The 26,620-nt window shown below is 44.6% G+C and overlaps 2 protein-coding genes, 1 long non-coding RNA gene and 2 other non-coding genes across 10 annotated transcripts in view; 3 read left to right on the top strand and 2 right to left on the bottom strand.

Moving 5' to 3' along the window:
- BCAR3 (BCAR3 adaptor protein, NSP family member) overlaps positions 1 to 7,941 on the bottom strand; it is a 282,166-nt gene extending 274,225 nt beyond the window's left edge. For 4 of the 5 annotated variants that reach the window (XM_070078017.1, XM_051857483.2, XM_070078018.1 and 1 more), the window contains exons 1-2: positions 6,935 to 7,231; positions 6,488 to 6,634 (exon numbers count right to left, since the gene is read on the bottom strand). The gene's annotated coding sequence lies outside the window, so the exon portion shown is untranslated. Of the gene's footprint in view, positions 1 to 6,487; positions 6,635 to 6,934; positions 7,232 to 7,802 lie in introns of those variants that run through there. The other variant, XM_051857484.2, reaches the window with a different exon arrangement.
- Positions 7,675 to 7,734, top strand: MIR760 (microRNA mir-760). The gene has a single exon (NR_162702.1). It is a non-coding gene; the product is annotated as a microRNA mir-760 (primary transcript).
- Positions 7,802 to 18,411, top strand: LOC103350121 (uncharacterized). Its single transcript, XR_001794503.3, has 3 exons — positions 7,802 to 7,938; positions 11,981 to 12,081; positions 14,451 to 18,411. It is a non-coding gene; the product is annotated as an uncharacterized lncRNA (long non-coding RNA).
- On the top strand, positions 8,394 to 8,478 carry TRNAR-UCU (transfer RNA arginine (anticodon UCU)). Its single transcript is given in 2 exon segments — positions 8,394 to 8,430; positions 8,443 to 8,478. It is a non-coding gene; the product is annotated as a tRNA-Arg (tRNA).
- DNTTIP2 (deoxynucleotidyltransferase terminal interacting protein 2) overlaps positions 14,020 to 26,620 on the bottom strand; it is a 20,659-nt gene continuing 8,058 nt past the window's right edge. The window contains exons 3-7 of one of the 2 annotated variants that reach the window (XM_002715851.5): positions 25,232 to 25,370; positions 22,046 to 22,141; positions 21,056 to 21,220; positions 18,954 to 19,063; positions 14,020 to 17,674 (exon numbers count right to left, since the gene is read on the bottom strand). In XM_002715851.5, coding sequence (XP_002715897.2) covers positions 17,581 to 17,674; positions 18,954 to 19,063; positions 21,056 to 21,220; positions 22,046 to 22,141; positions 25,232 to 25,370 — 604 coding nt within the window. In that variant the 3' untranslated portion in view covers positions 14,020 to 17,580. Of the gene's footprint in view, positions 17,675 to 18,953; positions 19,064 to 21,055; positions 21,221 to 22,045; positions 22,142 to 23,456; positions 23,685 to 25,231; positions 25,371 to 26,620 lie in introns of those variants that run through there. The other variant, XR_007923977.2, reaches the window with a different exon arrangement.

Raw genomic sequence — 26,620 nt, 5'->3', positions numbered from 1 at the left:
TGAAGAATTCATCTATCTATCCATGCTAACCATGCATCTATGCAGTCATGCATCCATTCAACATCTGCAGGGGTCATGCTCAAGGGGTCATGTGTGTACACACACACACACACACACACACACACACACACGGAGAGAGACAGACAGTCCTTGTCTCAAAGGCTTGCATTAATTAGATTACATTGAGGGAGCTGTCCTGCAACGCATAAAACCCTGATAGTCCCAAATTTCTGAATCACAACTATAAGCCTGATATGAGCATGAAAGCTTCTGACTCAGCCAAAATAATTATGTGTGAAAAGAACAAAGTTAAATCACCTCAACTCTTCCTTTTCAGAGTATCTGTTGATTGGCATAGAGGGTGTAGACTATGGGTGTCATATTAAGAGGGGACAAGACCTAATATTATAGATGCTGTGGAAACCAAACTCAGGATGGACCCCAATAACCCTACTGCTGGTATTTGCTATATCCTTATATAGTACTCTTCACATTGTATGAGTATAATGGTTGATTTGTGCAACCAGCAGAATATTGTAGAAGTGATGATATATCACTTCTGAGTCTTGATCACAAAAGATATTCTCTTTCTTCTTCTCTTAGATCATTCCCTCTGTGGGAAGCAACCCTGTGGAGAGATTTGTATGACCAGGAAGCTGAGGGCTCCTGCTAAAAGTCACAAGAGCATGTCATCTTAGAAACAGATCCTGAAGCCCCAGTCAAATCTTCTGATAATTACAGTCCCAGACAAGCTCATGACAGACCCTGAGCCAAAACCACTCAGCTTAGCTGCTCTGACCTGCAGAAACAGTGAAATAAATTTTTTATTGTTTTAAGCTTCTAAAGCCTAGGCCAATTTATGAATGCAGCAATAAAACACTACTATAGATACCTTACTGTCATATCAGTGTATGTCAGCAGCTCCATTAATCCTTATGACAACCCTGTGAAGTACAAATTATTTTTTCTACCTTAGGGGTATGAAAATAGGTTTGGAGAAGTTAAGTAATTTCTCATACGACTGTCTCCAAAGCCCACCAAACTCACCTGGCACCTCCCACCAGGCTTCTCTAAGGCATTCTCCTCCCCTTCCTCCCACCAACCTCCAGGGATAAGCCAGGCTGTACCACTGACAGTTGGATCATTTTAGTGATGAGATTATAAGTTGTCAAGTAGATGACATTTTGGAAACTAGAAAACTACTAATTAGGGCTGGCACTGCAGCATAGCAGTTAAAACTGCCATCAGCAGTGCCAGCATCCCATATGGGCACCTGTTCGAGTCCTGGCTACTCCACTTCTAATACAGCTCTCTGCTATGGCCTGGGAAAGAATTAGAAGATGGCCCAAATTCTTGGGCCCCTGAACCCGCATGGGAGACCTGGAAGAAGCTCCTGGCTCCTGGCTTCGAATGGGTGTAGCTCTGGCCGTTGCAGCCAATTGGGGAGTGAACCAGCGGATGGAAGACCTCTCTCTCTGCCTCTCTACTCTCTGTGTAACTCTGACTTTCAAATAAATAAATCTTAAAAAAAAAAAGATTGTGATATTGTGATACCCAGGAGCAGGGCTCAGACACCTCCACCCCCACACACTTGCCAAAAGGACTCATCCTACCAAGTATCAAGAACTTAGAAAGAAGAGATGTGGGTCTGGGGGTGTGGAATCCAAGAATCACTCCCCCAAACTGGGCCACTGGAAGCAGGAATTAGGACACTGAATATCAACTTCTACTTCTACAAAATCATTCAGGCAACATTTGTGGAGCACCCACTGTTCACAGGGCAACATGCTAAGTCCTGGAGGGAATTACAAAAGAACCAAAAAGCAAGGATGTTTTAGCTTTCACAGAGCTTCTGGTCTAATGTGGAAGATGAGCAAGGCACACTGTCAAGCAGCTTCCTTATTGTCTACAAGAATCATTCATTTATGCAATCAACATCCAAAGGGGCTCGCCACCAGCTAGCACAGTGGTAGGGACTGAGGTTACAAGGGTGAAAGAGAAGGAGAAGACATGGTTCCCTGCCCTGAGATGCTTATGGTCTCAGGGAAGACGCAGAGAATGATAGAGCTTTGAAAGTGCTTCAGAACCCAGAGGTATCTGGGAACAAGGGCAACATCTATCTTCTCACCACAGTGTCCTTGGAGGCTGCAGAGGGCCTGGCTAATCTCAGTGTGCTCTTTCATTTGTGCAGGCACAAAGCCTCTCCAGCCTTGAAGAGTCTGGCCATCTGGCAGACAGGGCACTGTGCCATCTAGAGTACAGTCCTACACCCTTCCCGAGCCCTGCGAGGCTGCAAGCCTGGCCAGCAGGCCCAGGCCACCTCAGAGAGGACATCCCTGCATCTGACTCAGCTCTCCTCCGCAACTAAACCCCTCTTCTGATACCACCTCTTCCCCAGCCCTTCCCCCTTGGTGGGTGGGATCATGCACCCTGATCCTCAGCTGTGATTCTTGTCCCCTTGTAAATAGGCAGATGGCACAGAACCGGGGTACTGATGAGGCCTGACTTTGTCACCAGTGCCCTGAACCCCCTGACCCTCTCTACCAGCAAGTGTTACAATCAGAGCCTTGTAGACAGTGCACACTGGACTCCTCAGCCTGTACCATTTTCCCCACCTTGCCCTATCTTTTCCCTCCCATCTCCTGAGTCTACTTACTGATGTCCTCCCTGGGCTTCCTGGCATGCAAGTTGCCCTGGGTTACAACAGTCCATTTCCAGGGCAGCCTCCTTTCCTAATTCCCTCTCTCTAGATGTACTCACAACCTCTCTCTCCCTTGAAGTCCCAGACCATAGCACCTGTATCTCACTTGGACATTTTTACTTTGCACCACAGTAGCTCATGGACCTATTATCCTGTCCATTAGGCTGTAAGCCAAACACGTGTCTTTTTTATCTTTGTATGCCCCCAAGGTCACTACTGGGACAACTATACCTTCAAAAACGATTTGCTGAGTAGGTGAAGAAAACATAGGAAAAACACCAAGTACAAATTAAATGGGGGTATAATAATCTCCCTGACTCTCTGGCCCCATTCCACTCAGCTTACACAATCACCTCTGACATTAATCGTTCTGAAGCAAAGCTTTTCTCATGCCAAAAGAAATCAATAGCTTCCATTGCCTGCTGCATTAAATCCACACTCCTCAACTTGAATCAAGTCTGCTTTCACCCCTTTTGCCACATCTGGCCTGATTCCTACTTGCTTAGCCCCATTTTCTGGTACTCCCTCTCCTTTGTTCCATCTCTGCCACTAGCACCCATTAGACCCTTTTCTTGTGTCTGTGTCTAAATTTCTTCATCCTGGAAAGTTTTCTTTTCCTATTCTCATCTTGCCACCTAGTATAGTTTGCTCTTGGTCTAGCTCAAAATCAGTGTTAAAATATTTTAGGATGGGGCCGGCGCCGTGGCTCAATAGGCTAATCCTCTGCCTTGCGGTGCCGGCACACCGGGTTCTAGTCCCGGTCGGGGCGCCGGATTCTGTCCCGGTTGCCCCTCTTCCAGGCCAGCTCTCTGCTGTGGCCAGGGAGTGCAGTGGAGGATGGCCCAAGTCCTTGGGCCCTGCACCCGCATGGGAGACCAGGAAAAGCACCTGGCTCCTGCCTTCGGATCAGCGTGATGCGCCGGCCGTGGCGGCCATTGGAGGGTGAACCAACGGCAAAAGGAAGACCTTTTTCTCTCTCTCTCACTGTCCACTCTGCCTGTTAAAAAAAAAAATTTTTTTTTAGGATGGGAAATGCCATCATCTAAACCTTGTGAACAGATTTTGTATAGCATGAAGTAAGTCTTCATAAGGCCTGGAGGGGTGACCTGCACCCTTATTTGAGGGAACCATGTGGCTGGACAAATGAAAACAATGGCCCATCCAAGGTTCTTGTGGGGAGACCTATGGGGAAGCTTGCAGCTGAAGGTGGACATTTTGAGGCTGTTGCTGTGGCATAGTAGGTTAAACCTCTGCTGGTGGCGCTGGCATGCCAGATAGGTGGTAGTTGGTGTCCTGGCTGCTCCTCTTCCCATCCACTCTCTGCTTATGACCTGGGAAGGCAGTGAAAGATGGCCAAGGGCTTAGGCCCCTGCAACAGTGTGGGAGACCCAGAAGAAGCACCTGGCCCCTGACTTCAGATCAGCCCAACCCCAGCCATTGCGGCCATTTGGAGAGTGAACCAGTGGATGGAAGACCTTTCTCTCTGTCTCTCCATCTGTCTCTGTAACTCTTTCTCTCAAATAAATAAACCTTAAAAAAATAAAGTGAGGCCAGCACTGTGGCATAGCAGGTAAAGCTATCGCCTGCAATGCCAGCATCCCATATGGGTGCCGGTTCTAGTCCCGGCTGTTCCACTTCTGATCCAGCTCTCTGCTATGGCCTGAGAAAGCAGTAGAGAATGGCCTATATGCTTGGGCCCCAACACCCATGTGGGAGACCCCGAAGAAGCTCCTGACTCCTGGCTTCAGATTGGCCTAGCTCTGGCCTTTGTGTCCACTTGGGGAGTGAACCAGCAGACAGACCTCTCTTTCTTTCTGCCTCTGCCTCTCTGTACCTTTTCCTTTCAAATATTTTTTTTTTAAAAAAAGTGGACATTTCAGGCTGAGAAACAAAGTGTTCTCTTTCATAACAGTTGAGTAGGAGTAGGGTAGAGAGGTGGAAAACATACTTGAGTTGCAACAAATTTAGCTGATGCTGTATCTGAACTTGAGTTTGTTCCTGCAGGATGTGAGATTTCTTTATTGAGAGTTGCTGACTGATAATAAAGGCAAACAGTTGTTACACACTTACTATAGTCCAAGGCAAAACCCAAATCCTTGCAAAGATCAACTCCTATGATCCTCATAACAATTTTATGATTTTTCAGACGAGGGAAAGATGGCTTGGAGAAGTTAAGAATCATTCCCGGCAAATAAGAGGCAGAGCCAAGATTTGAGCACCAGAAATCTGACTCCATATCCTCTTAACCACCACCAGGGTTTTCATATGCTTTGTAAATATTTCAACCTTTCACAATTTCTTTTTTGGGTTATGCTTTAAATTAGTATGGCATTGTATGCTTATTATTTGAAGGTAGAAAACTCAAAACCGTTTTACTGCTATGGATGTCCAACCACATTTTGCCAACTTTGCATATGCTATCTTGCATTATTTGCTTAAGCTTCATACACACAGGTCATAGTTCCCCCAGGGAATTTGGAGGGTTCATGAAAGCAGGAATTGTTTTCAACTTCCACTCTATCTTCCACAGTAAACCCAACTGTATTGTTCCTAAATACGAATTGACTTTGATTAAACTGGTACTACAATGACATTACCCTCTGAAGTAAAGCAAAGCTAGTGAAAATATATAGAAATACCCGTGTAGCAGATTTCTAGAACTTTCGGGGGAGGCTGAAAATGGCTGCTGATCACTGCAAATAGAAAAACATACCAACTAAAAAGTAATCCTGCTGTAAAAACACGAAACCTGTAACTGCAGACCCCCAAGGCATATATGGGATTTGAATTTTAAAAAACACCAAGACGGAGCCGTGTTTAATTTAGGGCTTTGCTGTCTAGGGAACTCAAATGCCGGTGGGCAGAATGTCCGGCTCAGAGGTGATTATAACCCATGCTTTGGCTCCCTCTGTTGGCAGTTTGCTTTTTCACTTGCAGGAATTCTTGGGTCAAGTTGTGCTTTGGCTGCTGTTTATAAACTCTGAGGTTTATAAAGAGGGAAAACTGGCTCCTTCTCCCCAGATGGCATCTAAACAAACATTTCCATTTCCTTTTCTGCTAAGATGGGCCTCTAAAGCCAGGCTCACTCTAAACTGCTATTGTTAGAGAACCGCCACACACTCAGCACTCCTCTGGCTGTGACGGTTCCCAGCCTTCTGATGGTGGGGCATGCGCAGTACCTCCTGATCGCTCACAGGCTGCTTCCCACAGGTCTGATTTCCCCAAACTCGCTGCTAACCCTGAATCTTGGAAGTTTTCCACGACACAGAAAGAGGTCACAATCAGCGGAATGAATCAAATATCTAAAATTCTTCGTTCGATTCACTAAGTGGAACTGATAACATGTGCATCCTTCCTTCCCAGAACTTGGAGAGATGAGTCTGAACTGCTGCTTAGCCGTATCTGTGACTCCTCATCATTCGAGATTTGGCTCCAACACCACCAGGCAGAATTCCTTTATGGTTTTCCCACAGGGACGCTGAGCATCTCTTCCCCCTTTGGGCTGTGAGAAACCCCAATGATCAGTGGATCAGTGCCTGGTGCATTGCAGCATTCAGTCAAGATTTGTTTAAATACTGCTAAACACGATTTTAAGCCATCTTCTACTTTAAGGCCTAATTTCGTCCATTGTGAGAATTCTTCCTGCGTGCAATGCAAAGACATTTGTTTTATATCATGAGAGGGGGCATAACAACATTACACATAAAATGCTTGCTTCCAAGGAACCTTGTTTATGTGCGGGTGGAAAGAAACAGGCCTGGTATCAATCAGGGCCCTTTCACTTACTGTTTGTCGAGGCAGTTCACCATTAGGGTCTGTGCACGCTGTCGCTGCCTGTGCCAAGAATGTACAGCTCTGATCAACTCTGTACTTGGGCCATTTCTCAAGGGGTTGTGTTCGTAGCGTGCAGTCTTGAGGGATGAGGTAATGTCTCTGCATGGAACAAAGAACAGGCTTGCTACCGCTGCTCACTCTCAAATCGTGGATTCCCTAAGCTCCGCGTTCCTCTCCTGAAGGCAACCTATTTTGTGTGCAAGCAAAGCCTCGGGACCCACATGCATCTTTCCTGTAAGAATCGGGGTAATTTAGGTAATCAACACAAACCTGCCAATGCTCTGGTTAATTTTGTTACAACAGTCTCTCGTCTCTGACCCGAGTGTAGTGTGTTCTGTCAGCATTCCCGAAACTGTGAAAGCTAACACTCTCAGACCTTTCACAGATCTCCACACTCACCAGCTGGGTGCCCCTACACGGCTGATTTAACCTCTTTCGGCTGCAGTTTTCCTTCTTTAAGAAGGGGACGATAGCACCCGCGCCAGCACGGCTGCGGGATTGTTAAACAAGAATGCAAAGATCCCAACCACGCCAGGCTCTTCCTGGGGTGAGCACTTTGATGCCTGGTGACTCCGGGCAGGGAGGAAAACCACAGGGTGGGCTGAGGCTAGCCCGCTTCGCTGCAGAAGTGGGCGGTGTTGCAGCCTGAGGAGCGCGCCCCGCGGCGGCTCGGCGACGGCCGTGCAGGCGGCCGGCAGGGCCGCGCGCTGATTGGAGCGGCGAGCCAGCCACCGTTCCGCGCTCGGCGGCGGTTGCGTAGCAACCACCCAGCTTTCATTTACATCGTCTCTTTCGAGCGGCTTCGGGGTCGCGCTTGTGGGGTTTAGGGGGCACTGGAGACCCGCTGCCCGTCCCCCACCCCCCACCTCTCGGGGTCGAGCCGGCCGCGCCCTCCTTAGCAGCAGCACCAGGAAGCCCCGCAGCGGCGGCGGCGGCGCTCGGGCGCGCGCCCTCGACCTCACACGCCGGCACACGCATGCTCGCAGCGCTCCCACGCGCGCCGTCCCCCTCCTGGCTGCCGCCCACGCAGCCGCGAGCCCCGGGCGCGCGGACTGGGGCGGCTGCGCGGCGCCCTTGCAGGTAGCCCCTGGCGCTCGCACAGGCTGTCGGAGGATGCTGCGGCCCCGGGGGCGCGTCGCCCCCCTCAGTCCACCAGAGCCCGGATACCTCAGAAATTCGGCTCTGGGTCTGTGGGGAGCGAAATGCAACCCAAACCCCCCCTTTTTTTTCCGAACCCCCGCGTAAATAAACACGCATAAGCACGCACACAGACGTCGCCGCGGCCCGCGCTCGCAGGGGCAGGTCCGGGCTGCCGGCCGCGAGGGAAGAGCCGGGGCCGGAGAAGGGGCTCTGTCTACGCCCCGCAGTCCGAGGGGCAGCCGCTGGGCATCGGCCACTCAAAGGTGCGACGTAAGTGCCCGGCGCCACCGGCCCGGCTTAACGGCGCAACGGCCGGCCGGCTCGGGCCTCTGTCTCCGGGGCCAGGCCGGTCGGGGACTGCGGCCGGAGAGACCTGGTGGTGGGCGGGGGCGCTCGGGGCAGGAAGGGAGCCGGGGAGGAAAGGGCGCAGCCGAGGTTCGTAGGGCTAGGCAGGGGCGGGTCGGAGACGGCCTTTGGCTGCTCTCCGAGCGACCGACCGGTAGCGGCAGACTGCGGCGGGCTTCGCTCTCGGGGCTCGTCGGCCTCCGGGAGAAGCGAGCGGCGCCCGAGGCCCGCGTTAGAGGCGGCTGCGCCGGCTGGCAGCCCCTTGTGCACAGCGGCCGGCCCCGGCGACACAGAAGACTGAGGGGGTGGTGGGAAGGGCGCGAGGCCGTCGCCTCTGGCTTAATATGGCAGATGCGCGGAGACTCCAACAGGTGGCTCCGTGGCGCAATGGATAGCGCATTGGACTTCTAGAGGCTGAAGGCATTCAAAGGTTCCGGGTTCGAGTCCCGGCGGAGTCGAGGATTTTTTTTTTTTTCTCCCCAGAATTTCCTTTCTACCTCCGTCGTTGCTCGCCTGCTTTTCTTAAACAGCTTCACCCGCCCTCACCGCTCCCTGCTCTCTCCCCGCTACGTTCGGCTTTTCTCGGCTCGCGGGCTCCCGCTCCCCCTGGGGCTCCGCGACCGCAGTGGCTGAGAGGCGGCGCGGATCCGGGTCCTGAGAAGAGCGTCCCCAGATGGCGGCGGGGAGCAAAAGGAGGCGACGGCGACGGCAGGCCCGGGGCTCGGGGGACGCTGCGCGTGCCGGCTCACCGGCCCCCCAAACCCGGGCTGCAAAGTGAGCGCGGCCCGGCGGCGCTGCAGGTTTCCGGGCGCCAGGCCGGGACTCTCCGTGCGGTCCGGCTGAGGTGGGGCCCGGGAACCGGTGTTCCTGACGAGACCTCCCGATTCCTGTGCCAGGAGGTGCCAGGCCCACCCCGCCTGTGGGCCCTCGGCGGCACCTCTCGTGACACAGCCAGCCTTACACGTGGTTTAAGGGTTCCACGTCACTAAACGCGAACAGATTTAAAAAAAAAAAATGAATGGAATTGCAATGAGCAAAAACAGGTAATGCGTACAAAAGACAAAACAACAACAACAACAACAACAACAACAACAAAACAGAATTATCACAAAAGGTAGGGGGAGAAACAATTATCCATGTTTTTCCTCTATCCTCGCCTTGCAGTTCGCCCCACAGGCCATGTGATCATGAGTTTTTGGAAATATTTTCAGATTCATGCACGTTAGCGTTTTTATGTTTATTGCCTCTGTCAGTGCTGATACATGTAATAATGTATTTAAAATGCCATGCCATGCTTGTTTCATTTATTAACACGCAGAACTGCTTTGTGCTGTTGTACCTGTGTAGCATAATCATTTCACAGTTCCTGAGGCTTGGACATTTGAGTGTCCGGTATTTTCCTATCGCCTACAGTGCTTCAGCGTCCTTGTTTATATTGAGTTGTATGTAAGTGTGAGTGTATCTGCAGGAGGAATTCTAGGAAGTCGAATTGCTGGCAAAAATTGGTTTCCGCATTGATAGATACTGGCAGGTTGCCATGACAGTCTCCGTTTCCCCCTCCCTAGCACCATGCGAGACGGCTTGTTTTTCCACAACCCCCACGCCATCAGACAGGTGAAAATGATTTCAAGCTGAAGTGTTAATGCATGTGTTTTGTTATGAGTGAAGCTGAACATCTCAAAATAGAACAATTTGTGTTTCTTTTTCTGTGATTTATCTGACCTTGAGTTGTGCTCATATTTTTCTATTGTCATTAGTAATTTTCTTTTTAGTTTGAAGGAACATTTTACATATTAAGGAAAATAGCCCTTTGTGATATGTGTTAACAATTATTCTTTTTTATTTTGTTCACGGTATTTTGTTTTTCTTACAGATATTTATAGATTTGGATTTAACAGTCTTCTGGCTCCCAGGTTTGGGGTCTTACATACTCAGATTATTAAAGGCCTTTTCTTTCTTTTAACAGCTTTATTTTTCAGTATTCATCTGGACTGTTACTTCTGTGTAAAAAGTGTAGTGAGAATTTTGTCCCAGAATCATGGTTGATAAACACCCATCCTTTTATACACTAATTTGAAATATTACTTTTATCATTTTCTGAATTCGCATGTGCATTTAGGTTCTCATTCTAGGTTCTCTAGTCAATTGATCTGTCTTAATTTGGATTCTATAGAACTGTGCTGTTTTAAAAATCACTGTTAGTTTTTAGAAATTTTCCTCACCTATTTTGAGTTACTATTTTTTCCATTTAATGATACTATCACTTATTTGACATTTGCTGTATACCAACTACTAGGCTAATTGCTCTATGCATTTTAGTACATTTGATCCACTTGACATCCCATACCAGGTGGATATTATTATCCCCTTTGATTGACAAAGCATCTGGACTTCAGAGAGGTTAAGTAACTTGTCCAAGGATACACAGCTAAAAAGCCGTGAGCCTGATGGGAACTCAGGAAGGCTGGGTCTATGGGTAAAATCTCAATTCTGTATTATCTTTTCATGTGACCTTTAGTTACAGCTAGTCTGGCTCTGATCTTAGAAGCCATTTTTGTTACAGTTGTAACCATAGGTTAATATAGTGAGAATTGAACCACTTAAAGATGCCAGGTTCCCCATTTAAGAATAGCAGGGAGAAAAAAGAACAGGTTTGCCTTTTTACATATTCAGTCCTCCTCTATGCTCTTTAGAAAGGTTTAGTTTCTTCATATAGATCTTTATTTTTTAACTTTATTTCTAGATTATCTTTTTGTTGGAATCTTTATTTTCTAACTGGTGTTGTTTGTATATAAGAAAGCTTTTGATATTTAAAATAATTTTATATAGTCATTTTCCTTAATGATCTTACTATTTAAAATAGTTTTCAGTTCAAAACCATGATGAGATACACTGCACTAAGCACACTATACTATACACCTCACCAGAAGGGCTGTAATGAAAAAGAAAGAAACTAGAAGTGTTGGCAAAGACTGAAACCTTCACACATTGCCAGTGGGGGTATAAAATGGTATGGCCTCTTTGAAAATGGTTTTGGCAGTTATTCAAAAGTTAAACATTAAAGTCATGATATGACCCAGAAATTCTACTCTTCATGTACATGCAAGAGAATTGAAAACATATGTCCACACAAAAACGTATACAGGTGTGATCACAGCAGCATTAGTTTTGATAGTGAAAAAGTAGAAACAACTCAAATGTCCATCAGCTGAAGAATGAATAAACAGGATCTGGTATATCTATTTGATGGACTGTTATTCATGTTGAAACACAAGTAAGCCTTGAAAACATGCAATTGAAAGAAGCCAGTCACGAAGGACCATACATTCTATAAATCCATTTATGGGAAATGTCTGTCCACAGTAGGCAAATCCATAGAGACGGAAAATAAATTAGTTGCTGCAAGCCATTTGGGGTGGAGAAATGGGAAGTAAATGCTAATGGGTGTGAGGTTTCTTTTTGTGGTAATGAAAATATCAGGCAAATAGTGGTAATACATGCACAACTCTGAATATGCAAAAATATATGGAATTACACACTGTTTTTAGAAGTATCTTATTTTTTAAAAAGATTCTAAAAATTTATTTGAAAGAGTTACAGAGACAGATCTACCATCTGTTGGTTCATTCCTCCAGGTGGCCACAGTGGTCAGGGCTGAGCCAAGCCGAAGCCAGAAACTCCATCTGGGTCCCACATGGGTGGCAGGGGCCCATGCATTTGGGACATCTGCTGCTGCTTTTCCCATATCATTAGCAGGGAGCTGGATGGGAAGTGGAGCAGCTGGAACATGAACTGGCACCCATATAGGATGCTGGTGTTGCAAGATGGTATTTTTACCCACTATGCCACAATAATGTCCCCATCTCAAATTTTTTAAAAGGAAAAATTGCAGTTGACTAAGTTGTGTATTCTGGAACTATCCACAAATTATGATTTTGCTTTCTCTTTTCTTGTTTTAAGATTTATTTGAAGGCAGAGTGATGGAGAGAGGGAGAGAGAGATCTTCCATCTGCTTTGCTAGGTGGAAGCCAAGAGCCTGGAACTCCATCTGGGTCTCCCAGGTAGGTGGAAGGGGCCCAAGTTCTCGGGCCATTTTTCACTGCTTTCCCAGGCACAGTAGCTGGGACCTGGTTTGGAAGCAGAGCAGCTAGTACTTGAACTGTCACAGGTGGCAGCTTAGCCTGCTGTGCCACAGCACTGGCCCCTTCTTTTCTAGTTTTTATGCCTCATGTTGTTTCTCTTGTAATAGCACCAGCTGATACATCCAGAAAGCATTAAATAATTTTCCTTGATAATGATTACAGTGGACATCATTGTCTTGATCCTGGTTATTTAGGAATGCTTTTCCACTAAGCGTGACTCTGCCTTTTGGGGTTAATGTGGGCATGTGTGTGCATAAAAAACACATATACACATGCATTGAGAAAAATCTCTCAATAATAAATGGAGATTTTTCACCTTGATTTATTAATATTTTGTAGTACATTAATGTTTACTAATACTTGACTCTTCCTACACACCTGAAATGAATTTCTCTTTATTATATATGTATATATATATATATTTTTTTTTTTTTTTGGACAGGCAGAGTGGACAGTGAGAGAGAGAGAGAGAAAGGTCTTCCTTTGCCGTTGGTTCACCCTCCAATGGCTGCCCCGCTGCGGCTGGCGCACCACGCTGATCCGATGGCAGGAGCCAGGTGCTTCTCCTGGTCTCCCATGGGGTGCAGGGCCCAAGCACTTGGGCCATCCTCCACTGCACTCCCTGGCCACAGCAGAGAGCTGGCCTGGAAGAGGGGCAACCGGGACAGAAATCTGGCGCCCCGACCGGGACTAGAAACCGGTGTGTCGGCGCCGCAAGGCGGAGGATTAGCCTAGTGATCTGCAGCGCCGGCCCATTATATGTATTAACATTCTAATGTTTTTCAATTTTTGCATATTTAGGAAGACTGACATTTATATATAATAAAGTGATTAAAAAATGCAATCATGGCTGGCGCCGCGGCTCAATTAGAACTAGACCAGGTTCTAGTCCTGGTCGGGGCACCGGATCTGTCCCGGTTGCCCCTCTTCCAGGCCAGCTCTCTGCTATGGCCAGGGAGTGCAGTGGAGGATGGCCTAAGTGCTTGGGCCCTGCACCCCATGGGAGACCAGGAGAAGCACCTGGCTCCTGCCATCGGATCAGCACGGTTCAACAGCTGCAGCGCGGCGGCCATTGGAGGGTGAACCAACGGCAAAGGAAGACTTTTCTCTGTCTCTCTCACTGTCCACTCTGCCTGTCAAAAAAAAAAAAAAAAAATATATATATATATATATATATATATATATATCTTTACAGAGTGATTCCAACAGGGATCCTGTCCCAAAGGCCTTGTACACCATGTTAAGGCAATAGAATACCACAGAACAGTTTTTAGCTGGGAAGTAGTATGGAGAGATTTTTTTTTATCATCCCTTTGACTACAGTATGGATCAGACTAGAACAGCCCAAGACTGGTGGCCAAGAGACCAGTTCAGGAGCATTTAGAGCCATTAAGGTAAGAAGATGATGAGGGTTGGAACCAGGAAGATAGTTTGGGGAGAAGGAAAAGCATACAAATTGACCATGCTTCAAGAGAAGCCAAATTGATAGACTTGAAGGACTGTTATAGAGGAACACTCAGAATGGCTGAGCCACCATTTCTAATAAGCGTGGTTGCTGAAATAAATCATTAGAAGAGGCAAGTTAGTTAGGGGGGAAATGAGTTCAGATTTGCATGTGTTGCACTTGAAGTCTCTGGTGCATCCTGGAGAAGTTGCATGGCTGGTAATTGGATATGCAATGCTGAACATATAGCAGGCTCTCAGTAACTATAGAACCAAAGAATGTTGGAAGGAAAGAGTTGAAGGAAGGGAAGAGGGAAGAAAAAGGAGGTCTGGGGCCCAGGAGACAGATCTAAGTTTGGAATTTAAAATTCATTATCCTGGAGATGGCACTGGAAGCTATAGACATAGAGATCATGCTGGGAGAGTGTGGAGATGAGGATTGAGGACAGATGCCCAGAGCACAGACACTGGAAAGATAGGCAAAGAGTGAGTCCTTCTGGGAGGTAGGAGGAGAAGCAGGCCAGGTTTCCTCCATGGCAGAAGGCAGGCAAGAAGAAAAGGGAGACAGCTAACATTTTTCTGAACACCTGCTTTAAGCCAGTAATTCTATATAATCCTTGTCATTTACTTATCTCTCAGGTCCTAACAAGTATCCCCATTTTACAGAAGAGAAAGTTAAGATGCCAAAATGTTCATGGGAGTCACAGGAGAGGGATTAGCCTAGGAATGGGGGAAATGCCTGCATTTCTGAGCCAAGGGGGAAGTGGGAGGAGATAAAAACATGAAGATGGAGAAGGAGGTGTTTGTGTTCGAGGACTCATTTTCTTTATGTTCTTTTTCCACAGCTCCACTACATACACCCAGGGAAGTACTGACAAAGTGGGAGCTGCCTGAGAGGTGGTGATGCTCCCATCTTACTGCTGCCAGCGGTCAGTACAGACTTTTAAAAGACCAGAGTGGGAGCAGTTTCACTCTACTTCCTCTGGAACTGGAGCATTCCATATCCATCAGCAAGTTTTTTATAATCTTACCCACATTCAATTAAATATACAATTGGGGTACTGGTTTTGTAATGAATCATGCCAGAAGGAAATATAGATGAGGCAGCACATCTTTCAAAAAGTTTGGCCTAGCGAGCAGTAGGGAGCCAGGGATCGATAATTCCATTGTTTAGGATCGGTGTAAGCTGTGACAGGAAACCCAAAATGACAGTGGCTTTGATAGGTTTATTTCGCTTTCATAAGCAGCTACTTAATTTGGTCATGAGACCCAAGTTCCTTCTTATTCTTTCATACTCAAAACATGGCTTCCACCTCCTGTTCTAAGGTAGTTGCTCTGGTATTAGGTTGATATACTAGCCTTTGGGAGGAGATAAAGGGACAGACAGCACAGGGTCCCACTCCAATCTCACCTCTGGAGGACTTTTCCCCCCAGGTGATCACATTCTCAGGTAAAAATCCTGTGTCCTGGGTCCATAGAGGAAAGGGGGAAGTCTTGCAGTCTCTTTGCTAATGATGCTGAAACAAAACATGACAGTCACTGGTTCTGTGACTATAGACAGGGGATATCACTGGAGAATTTAATCAAGGAATTGTTGCACTGGTGAAGGAAATGCTGAAAGTATAGGCAACCCAGAGGTTGTAGCGGCAGGAACCTCTACCGAGTGCCAGATGGACAGTGCAGGAGACAGTGTCAGCAGAACCTGAGAGTCTGGACCATCCAGGGGAGGGCCATGGCAGAGCTGTCAGCCAACCCAAGGCAAAGAGAAATGCCCTGGGTTTTCCCCTCCTCATGTCCTTCAGGCATGGGAAGCCAGTCAAAGCAAATCCGGGGAACATGGCTCCTTACAGAGAGCAGAGAGAAAAATGGCTAATGGGCAGCACAAAGTGAAGTTTTGGGCATGAGTAGAGGAGCAGTGAACCATGGTGGCTTCATAACCATAACTTCCCTGAGCAAGGAGTACATGGAGAGAAGACTAAAGCCTCTCAAACAAAAATCTGTTTTCATGTAGCTGACTACAGTACATATTTCTTTCTTACCATTGGAAAAGGTCAAGGAATGCTTCCACAGAGATTTCAGTTTTTTTACCATAATGAACAAGACGTTGGTATTTCAGCACATCAGAGGATTTGAGGTCAGGATTTTAGTATTTGAACCCTATTAGTACCTGCTTTGTAATCCTGACCAAGGAGGTTTTAACTGCAAGGAATGGTAGCCAATGGGAAAAAAAGTACCACTTTTAAAAAATACTTTCATACAACAGCCTGACTGCAGTAGTTCCCAGGTAAGCTGTGATAGAACAACTTGTTTTCCATCATCCCCATCTACCATGCCCTACCCTTAATAGGAACCACCTGGCTTCAAGTGGGAAACTGGACTTGGCTCTTCAAATAAATCAATCTCAAAAAAAAAAAAAAAATAAAATAAAATAAAATAAAAAAATAAAAAATAAATAAAAAGCACAAAGTAACTGGGACCCAAACCAGGCATTCCTATTTGGGAGCTGGTCATCCAAAGCAGCAGTTTCCATTGTGTCAGAATGCATGCTCCTTAACAACAGTTTTGAAGCACAGAGCAATACTATCTATTTTGGCATTCTGAAAATAGCATGAAAATCATACGGCAGGTGAGGAATTGGTTCACACTTTGAAAGTAACTGGGACAGTTCTCAGCTTTTCTATACAGAGAAACATTTATTGAATGATCAACAACTGGATCTTTTCACAGTTAAGCTAAAGAAACTATCTTTACTGCCCTATCTTTATAGTCCTTCACCTAGTTCCTTGGTTTTATGCTAATACACATTTGCTCCAGGAATGTTTTTATCATTTGTTTTCAACTGTGATTTTTATACTGCAAACAAACCGATCTCTCTGTATACTGACCTCACCAACTTTCTGTATCTGAATTTGTAGCTAACTATAGACACTACCTGTCTGCCATTTCCTTCCTACCATACATATATACATACAAAACTACAAAACTACATAATAATTACATAACTGTTTATGTATCACTGATAATTTTTAATTTTTTTTTTCCTTTTATTTGAAAGGTAGGAGAGAGAAAGATCTCCCATCCACTAGTTCATTCCCAAAATGTCTGCTATAGCCAGGGCTGGGCCAGGCCAAAGCCAGGAACCTGGAACCAAGTCCAGGTCCCTCACATGATTGGCAGTAATCCAACTACTTAAGCCGTCATTTGGTCCTCCCAAGATACTAACAGGAAGCCGGATTGTAAGTGGAATAGCCATGACTCAAACCAGGCACTCAGATCTGGATTGTGGGTGTCCCAAGCAGCAACTTAACTCTGCACAAAATGCGTAATTTTTAAAATTCTTTCAACATGCCAGTAAACTTTATACTTCCTAAATATTTTTAAATTAAATCTTTAAGGGGCCAGTGTTTAGCACATATGGTTAAGCTGCCACCTGGGATACAGGTATCCCATACGTGTGCCAGTTCATGTCCCTGGTGCTCCACTTCCAATCCAGTTCCCTGCTAATGTGCCCAGAAAAGCAGTGGAGGATGGCCCAAGTGCTTGGGACCCTGCACCCACATGGGAGACCCTGAAGAAGCTCCTGGCTTTGGCCTGGCCCAGCCCTAGCCGTTGTGGCTATTTGGGAAATGAACCAGTGGACAAAAGTCTAACTCTGCCTTTCAAATAAATAAATAAATCTTTAAAAAAATCTTTAACATTGAAAACTTTACAAAAACATTAATTCTGTTAAAGTGACTGAGGTTCTTCCTTTTTGCCTTTAAAGAGTCAAGGCTGGGATGGGTCCCTTGTAAACACCTCTATTTTTTATTCCAAGGAGCACATGGGTCAAGGCTCTCAAGCCTATCTGTCCCAAATAGAAATCCCTATAAAAAAAAGGGTCAGTCTACATTAATTTATGTGATGGTGTTGGTTTAAAAACATCTTCAGTAAATGAATAAAGAGGAGATATAAATGCAGTGGCTTGCAGAGTGAATCTTAATTGCGGAATTTCTTCTTCTTTCGAAACTTTTTTCCTGCTGCATTTGCTGCTTTTTCAGCCATGATCTCTGAGTACTTCCTTCGGTTATACCTAAACAGAAAAATCAGACCTTTAGGTTGTGAAGTACGGAAAATCAGACCCTGAAAGTTCATAATTTGGGGAGGGAATCCTAAATCTAAAATCTTTCATGCAGTGTCACCATCTATGTACGAAGCTGCCACCCTGTGAGAGGAGTCAAACTTGGAGCTGGGATAGAGCAGTAGAAAAGACAGCTAGCCTGCCCTCACAGCCTGCAATTTAGTGATAAAATGAGATTTTTGAAAACCTTGAGTAACCAGAGAGCCATCTACTAGGTGATGTCAAATGGCTTTAAACACTTTTGTGAAACAAAAATGAAAAGGACTAAACAAATCAGACATATTTATCTGAATATACACAATATGGTATCGACTTCTTAGAACCTTAGAAATGTTGTTATCACAGAAAATGGAATTAAAAATTTTTAAATTCATGCATATGAGATCTCCAAAAAGTTTGTAGAAAATGTGTATTATGGAAAAACTATGCCTGGATTTCAATTTTTTGGGGCACCAAAATAAACCTTTTTAGTCTGGTTTTCCATGAAGTATCCTCATTTAAACCAACAGGAGTCTGAGTGATCTGTGGATGAGATCCTTTCAAGGGGTCCAACTACTTCCGTACATATACTAAGTGATTACTGCCGTTTTCACCCTCATTTTCTCACCTGCACAGTGGAGTTTTTCAGAGGCTACATGGTATCTGCAGAAGTAGGTATCAGCCTCTGTCTTTAATTAAGCTAGACATTATTTATTTATTTATTTATTTATTTTTTTTTTTTTATTTTTGACAGGCAGAGTGGACAGTGAGAGAGAGAGACAGAGAGAGAAAGGTCTTCCTTTGCCGTTGGTTCACCCTCCAATGGCCGCCGCTGCAGCCGGCGCACCACGCTGATCCGATGGCAGGAGCCAGGATCCAGGTGCTTTTCCTGGTCTCCCATGGGGTGCAGGGCCCAAGCACCTGGGCCATCCTCCACTGCACTCCCTGGCCATAGCAGAGAGCTGGCCTGGAAGAGGGGCAACCGGGACAGAATCCGGTGCCCCGACCGGGACTAGAACCCGGTGTGCCGGCGCCGCAAGGTGGAGGATTAGCCTATTGAGCCACGGCGCCGGCCTTTTAATTAAGCTAGACATTAAAGAAACATGCCCTAAAGTATATTTATTATGTTCATGAAAATATAATAGATTTTTATTTTAAATGAGGTAATCTTTTTCAATTACCTGAAACTTTACACATGCATGCATATTTTAAAGAGAAGTATACATATTATAAAATGAAATAATTCCTTTACCTTCTAAACTCAGAATCAGCCAGCAGTTCATCCACAATAGTCCTTTTCCTTTGCTTCTTAGGAATTCGTGAATGGTAGAAGTCAGCTGGATTGTCAACGATAGTTCCAACCTAGAAACAATTAATTGAAATAAGTCATACAATACCTCAATGCCAAGTTACTTTCATATTGCAGTGTAGCCCTAATAAAGTCTATTTACAGAAAGGAATAGGAAACACAGGTTACATTATACCAATATTAAAGTTAGCCTTGCTATCTTTTTTTTTTTAAACAAAAATAAATCCTCGGCTGGCACCACGGCTCACTAGGCTAATCCTCCGCCTTGTGGCACCGGCACACCAGGTTCTAGTCCCGGTTGCCCCTCTTCCAGGCCAGCTCTCTGCTGTGGCCAGGGAGTGCAGTGGAGGATGGCCCAAGTGCTTGGGCCCTGCACCCCATGGGAGACCAGGAGAAGCACCTGGCTCCTGCCATCGGATCAGCGCAGTGCGCCGGCCATTGGGGGGTGAACCAACCGCAAAGGAAGACCTTTCTCTCTGTCTCTCTCTCTCTCACTGTCCACTCTGCCTGTCAAAAAAGAAAAAGAAAAAAAAATCCTCTATTCCGTCAACACATTGGTGCTACTAATGATTTCTCTTTTCAGTTGAGTAGATCCAGAATTTTCTGTAAATTCATAACTACAGGAGAAAAGTATACCAGTAATATATACTTTTTACCTTCCTAATTCAATGAAATAAATTCTACCACAGACCGATTTGATCTCCAGATTATGATAAACACTGCAAGCATAGAACCTACTTAGTGACCTTTCTACATCTGTTCATTCATCCAATTAACATTTACAGAGTGTCTACTGTGTGGCAGGAACTGTGTTAAATGTAAAATAAACAGAACTTCTGGACGCCACCTGCAAGGAGCCCCCTGTCTTAAAGAAGATTAAAAAAAAATTAAAGCTCTAGGGGCCAGTGTTGTGGTGAAGCTTAAGCCTCCACCTATGGCACCAGTACCTGATATGGGCGCTGGTTTGGGTCCCAGCTGCTCCTTCTCTGCTTATGGCCTGAGAAAGCAATGGAAGGTGGCCCAAGTTCTTGGGCCCCTGCATTCAACATGGAAGACCTGGAAGAAGCTCCTGGCTCCTGGCTTTGGATTGGCTCAGCTCCGGCCATTGGGCCACCAGTGGATGCAGGACCTTTCTATCACTCCCTCTCTCTGTAACTCTACCTCTCAAATATATAAATAAAAATCTTTAAAACAAACAAACAAACAAACACCAAAAACAAAAAGCTCTAGTAATCTAGATTAATAAAAAAAAGGTAATCAGAAACAATAAAATGAACTTGAAGAGCATAAATCAGCTAAGCTTTCATCTTAAAACACCTTGAAAACTAGCTTTTTAACTCCTTTCAGAAGCTGCCTGGGGATGTCCCTCTACCTTAACAAGATGGAATTAGTAAAATGACTGCTACTTCCCCCTCCATCCTCCATGGACTCTTTAAAAAATAATTTTATTTCAGAGGCAGAGTGAAAGATAGACATAGAGGAGATCTTCCATTCCCTGGTACACTCCTCAAATGGCTGCTGGGGCTGGGCCAGGACAAAGCCAGAAGCCAGGAACTCCATTCGGGTCTCCCAAGTGGGTAGCAGGGACCCAAGTATTTGGGCTATCTTCTGTTGCTTTTCCCATGAGCATTAGCAGGGAGCTGGATTGTAAGGGGAGCAGCTGAGACTTGAACCAGCATTCTGATATTGGAGGCCAGCATCATAGATGGTGGTATAACTTGCTGTACTTCAACACCACCCCTATACCCCACCGCATGGCCTCTTGCTCTTAGGCTAGTATTATTCATATACCGAACCTTACAGGTTCATTGACTTTTAGCGAGCTGACCTGGAAAGCTAGCTACTATTTGAAACACTATTTACATGGGAGCCCATTATAAGCCAGTGGTTATCTGAACTGGGTCCATACTGTTATATAGCTAAGTAGATATTGCCCAAATGAAGCATATACATTGTAAATATTCCTCTATTTTAAAAATAAACAGATCATTATTATTACCCAAAGTAAAAACCATTGAATATCATGACTTCTGTCTGTGTCATACCTGGAAATACTTGGGAAAGCCATCTCTATCATTTTTCTTATAAAACCTTTTTGGGTCCATGCTTGCTCTCATCTTCAGAGCTTTGAGATCATTTTTCAGTTCATCTGTCAATTCTGGAGCTTTCATACCAAACCAGCCATCACCCGCAGTTTTTTGTCGCTCTTTCTGAAATCCAGATTTCAAAAATAAACGTTCTAACTTTAATAAGCTGTAAGTATACATTTTAGTCCCCCCCCCAATAATACAGAAGATTTTTTGAATTAAAAACAAATGGTTAAAAAATGGTTACTTTATAACAAAACATTTATTTCCAGAATCATCTTTATAAAAGAAATTAAATCACTTTTTTTTTTTATAAACTAGGTACACTATGTTTCATAAATGAGGGCATTTTAAAAATCTACTTTGTCTCTCAGCAAGTACCTGAAGACTTGCTGGGAGAACAACACATAGCTTTCAAATTTTATTATCTAAAATAGCCCAAATAAGATATAATATATAAAAACATTTTCACTTCTGGAGTTTATATAAACATTAACTTTTTTATTCAGTCACTCAGGTCTAAGAGAGCCACTCACTCCAATAGTCCAGATAGTTGTATTATTTTTAACATAAAAAAATCATTATTCCTTTGAAAACTCTTAGCAAGTTATTTGTTTCATCCACACAACAAAAGGACATTTTCCCCACTACATTACTAAAGAAAACATTTTCCATTTTCTTATTTGGCAGACTAAGTAGATCAGGGTTTTTAGTGGGCTACATTAAAATCCCTACAAAAGCTGGCAACAAAGTTCCTGGCCTTGTGGATAGTAACCTTAAATTTTTGGCTTTCACTCTTTTTAAGGTAAATAAAACTGTACTTGCATTTCTTAGATATCTATGATAACTTTCTTTGGAATTATATGTATAGACCAAATATGTTGTATAAGCTGAAATTTACAGTCAGACACCTCTAAGCATTCTAAAATAATACATTACTTTTCTTACCTTGCGTTTTTTCTGAAGCTGATGCTTTGATTCACTATATGGTGGGACACAGTCATTTTTTTCAAATTCAGGTGTAATGACGGTTTTCTGCAGAAGCTATAAAAATTAAGGTTGCCTTTAAAATGTCAGAATGTTATACAATTTTTTAAACATTTTAAACTTTTCTAAGTCTTAAAATTGTAGTCAAACCTGTATGTTTTCCTAAAAGACCTCTATTTTTGTGAGTTGCCCAGGATAATTAGTTTCATAAAACTGTGATTAAAAAGAGGCTTCAGGGGCTGCCACTGCAGTGCTGGCATTCCATACAGACGCCAGTTGGAGTCCCAAATGCTCCACTTCCAATCCAGCTCCCTGCTAATGTGCCTGGGAAAGCAGCAGACTCGGAAGAAGCTCCTGGCTCTGGCCACCAGGGCTGGCCATTTGGAGAGTGAACCAGCAGGTGGAAGATATCTTCTCTCTCTCTCTCTCTCTCTCTCTCTCTGTAATTCTTTCAAAGAAATAAGTAAATCATTAAAAAAAAAAAAAAAAGTGGTTTCAGGATATTTAGTATTTTCCTTACTTGCAAGACCCAAGTAAGACTGCTCCTGAGCCTACAAAATGGTTCTTGGAAATACAACTCAAGCATTCTTCTGACAATGACTTCAGAAATTAAGTCAGACACACACTTCAGGCTCAGGTCTAGAGTTTCTGGGTCACACAACAGCGGTCTAGGCTTTTTTGTCACTCAGAAAAGCGACCATAACATATGCCTAATAGATAATAAAGAGACTGCTGTCTGTCAAGTCCTATACTAGGCTCTAGAACACTGGTTCTCAACTGTGAGCAAGTGGCAATAGGTAGACACATTTTTGTTGGTGGTGAGGGGAGGGAACAATGATACTGACATCTAGTTGGTAGAAACCAAACACGGGGCTAAACATCATACAATGCACAGGACATCCTCCCACAACAAAGAATTATATAGCCCAAAACACATCAGTGGAACTGAGATGGAGAAACCTTAAGAATGCAAAGGTAAAAGACAGTAAATTAACAATTACATCACACGACAATGAATCTGACCTATACTGGGTATCATTTGCAAAAATCTACAGTGCCATCTAAGCCTCAGACGCCATCTTTGGCTCTGGCCCTGTCACCATCTTGTACCATTAAGCTTCAATCCTAAGCTCAGCCTGGCTTACCAGAAGTCAGGTGACCAAATGGCCCAACCACAAGCGTCAGCTCCACCCCCATCCTAATGGGATTCACTGCTCCCACTTCCTTACTTCTACAGAACTATGTAAGACCTGTTCTCCTAGAACAGGCTGCTATTTCCCTTGTACATGGTGAGGCAGCCTGTCAGGTTTTCCCCACCCAACAATAAATCTTTCCTTTACTCTGGTGTCTGGTGTGTTTGGTGGTGACCGACCATTCCTTTCAGGTGTTACAGAAGCACAGAGGAGGTGGGGGGAAGTACTGGAGGGATGGTAGTCAAAGCACATTTCCCAAGGCAGTCATCTGTGACATTTCATTGGTCTTCAAAAGAGCACGTATGTTTAGGGAATTTCAGTAGCATCCAATGGCAAGAATTTAGCAGGTAAGCAGACAAGCTAGCAGTACAGCATCACCCTGAAGCCTCTGAGAAATCACTGAAGGACTTAAGCAGGACAAAACCATGTCAGATTTGTGTTTTCAGAGAGAGAGATCTAGCAGAAGAAAGGAGGACGGCTTGAGGAACTAAGAAAACAGCAAGATCAATAGGGATGCTACTAAAATAGCTTTTTAGAAATGCCTGCAGCGGGCGCTGCGGCTCAACAGGCTAATCCTCCGCCTAGTGGCGCCGGCACACCAGGTTCTAGTCCTGGTTGGGGCACTGGATTCTGTCCTGGTTGCCCCTCTTCCAGGCCAGCTCTCTGCTATGGTCCGGGAGTGCCCAAGTACTTGGAACCTGCACCCCATGGGAGACCAGGAGAAGCACATGGCTCCTGCCTTCGGATCAGTGCAGTGCGCCGGCTGCGGCAGCCATTGGAGGGTGAACCAACGGCAAAAGGAAGACCTTTCTCTCTGTCTCTCTCACTGTCCACTCTGTCTGAAAAAAAAAAAAAAAGAAAGAAAGAAAGAAAGAAAGAAAGAAAGAAAGAAAGAAAGAAAGAAAGAAAGAAAGAAAGAAAGAAACGCCTGCACTCGCCAGTGACAGCTGCTCAAGGAGTAACATCCTTTTCAAGATAGAGGATGGACGTCCCCTTGGCTTGGTGGCTGACTGCCTATGGGAAGACACTTTAACTAGGATACAGAACACAAAAGGAGAAACTGGTTCAGCCTGTGGAGAGAAGGGGAATTATTGTAAGGTCAAGTGCCTGAGCACATCCAAACGGACAGACACCTGGATTTAAAGGTCTGATGGTAAGGCCATCAAGGGTAGACAATATAGATTGGGGAGAAAGCAGTACAAGGTGATGACAAAAGCTAAGGGTTTAGGTAAGATGGTAATTCCATCTGCAATTATAGGTAAAACTTTGTTTATATGCACATACACACTTTTTCCTGATTCTCAACAGGATCGCAAACAGTTAAGAACTGAAAATAAAGTGAGAAAAGAACAAAACAGAACCTCTGCAATCATAACTGGTGGGTTTAAGAGGGTCATTGAGCCTCTACTGATTTTTTTTTTTTTTAGAATCATCTTTTATAGACAAGACTCTATGAAAAAAAAAAAACAGTTGCTCTACTGAGGGAGAAAAAGGAGCACATCAGGCCAATGTTGTTTTACCACAAGTAAATTAGTCTTTTAACAAGGACTAGTTTCTAGAAGAGGCTGGTTGGTTCTATGAAAACCCAACAGGGGCGGGTGCCATGGCTCAATAGGCTAATCCTCTGCCTGTGGCGCCTGCACCCTGGGTTCTAGTCCCAGTCGGGGTGCCGGATTCTGTCCCGGTTGCTCCTCCTCCTGTCCAGCTCTCTGCTGTGGCCCAGGAGTGCAGTGGAGGATGGCCCAAGACCTTGGGCCCTGTACCCACATGGGAGACCAGGAGAAGCACCTGGCTCCTGCCATCGGATCAGTGTGATGCGCCGGCCACAGCGTGCCGGCCGATTGGAGGGTGAACCAACGGCAAAGGAAGACCTTTCTTTCTGTCTCTCTCACTGTCCACTCTGTCAAAAAAAAAAAAAAAAAAAACACCTAACAGGATAATTCATATAACTTACCTCATTTTTCTTTTTCTCCTTGATCTGGGTTAGGGTTCTCTTGTTAGACTGTAGTTTGTTTGCATTGAAATTAATATACAAGCCACCCAACTGCTTGATACTCAGACCAGGGTCTATGCTGCTGCTTGTCAACTTCAAACTGAAAGAGAAATCTTCACTTAAAGGTCAAGTCATTAAATCAAAATGGAAACAAATGAAGACTGCATTTTAAAAATAATTAATTTTCCTCTTCCTTTATACTTCAATGACCAAAAAAGAGAGGCTTTTTTTTTTTTTTTTACCAATAGAGTTCCTGAAGAAGTGTGAATAAATATACATCTTAAACCTAGTATAGTCATTTAGAACAACTCTGGGATGAATAATGAATCTTTAAAACTTTTTGGAAACACATCCAGATTTATTCTTCAGATTTTCCATTTTAAAAAAACAATTTATATGAGAGGCAGAAAGTGAGCTAGTTCACTCTCTGAATGCCCACAACAGCTGGGGCTGGGCTGGATGAAAATTGGGAGCCAGGAATGCTATCCAGGTCTCCCATGTGGGTGGCAGAGCCCAACAGCTAGAGGCATCACTTCTGCCTCCCAAGGTCTGCTTTTGCAGGAAGCTGGATTTAGGAACTGAGCCTGGGAATTGAACCCAGGTCCTCCAGTGTGCAACACGGACATCTTAACTAATGGGCTAAACACCCATCCCTTCAGGTTTTCTTAAAGGAAATCAGGCCATATAATATGCCCAAAGATTATATAAATAAATAATTAAAGAAAGATGGGGAACTACCTGGCAATTCAGCTCAACTTCATAGTTGGTAAGCTAGTAAATGTATATATCTCCATCTCTAAAATGAATAAAGTAAAACTTCTAAATTATCAAAACTTAGAATATTTTCCTGGGTGACTAAGAGCACTTGGTAGGGTCTCAATCAGTGTTTTCAACAGCAATAAGCATGTATCCATTTAGCTTTTTTGTTAAACTATGAATGGGGTGCCAGCTCGAGTCCCAGCTGCTCCACTTCTGATCCAGCTCCCTGCTCATGTGCCTGGGAAAGCAGCAGATGTCCCAAGGACTTGGGTCCCTGTACTCACATGGGAGACCCAGATGAAGCTCATGACATTGGCCTGGCCCAGCCTTAGCTGATGCCACCATTTGGGTAGTTGAACCAGCAGATGGAAAATCTGTCTCTCCCTCTTTCAAATAAATATTAGATTTATTTAAATATTAGATATATATATATATATGCACACACACACACACACATATATATATATATATGGGGCCTACATTGTGGCCCAGGAGATTGAACTGTTGCTTGCAACACCAGCATCTCATAAAAGAGCACTAGTTCGAGTCCCAGCTGCACAGTTTCCAACCCAGATTCCTGCAGATGGTTCA

This window comes from Oryctolagus cuniculus, chromosome 7, assembly GCF_964237555.1.
Source record: "Oryctolagus cuniculus chromosome 7, mOryCun1.1, whole genome shotgun sequence".
NCBI classification, from domain to species: domain Eukaryota; kingdom Metazoa; phylum Chordata; class Mammalia; order Lagomorpha; family Leporidae; genus Oryctolagus; species Oryctolagus cuniculus.
This window is presented reverse-complemented; position numbering and strand designations above follow the sequence as displayed.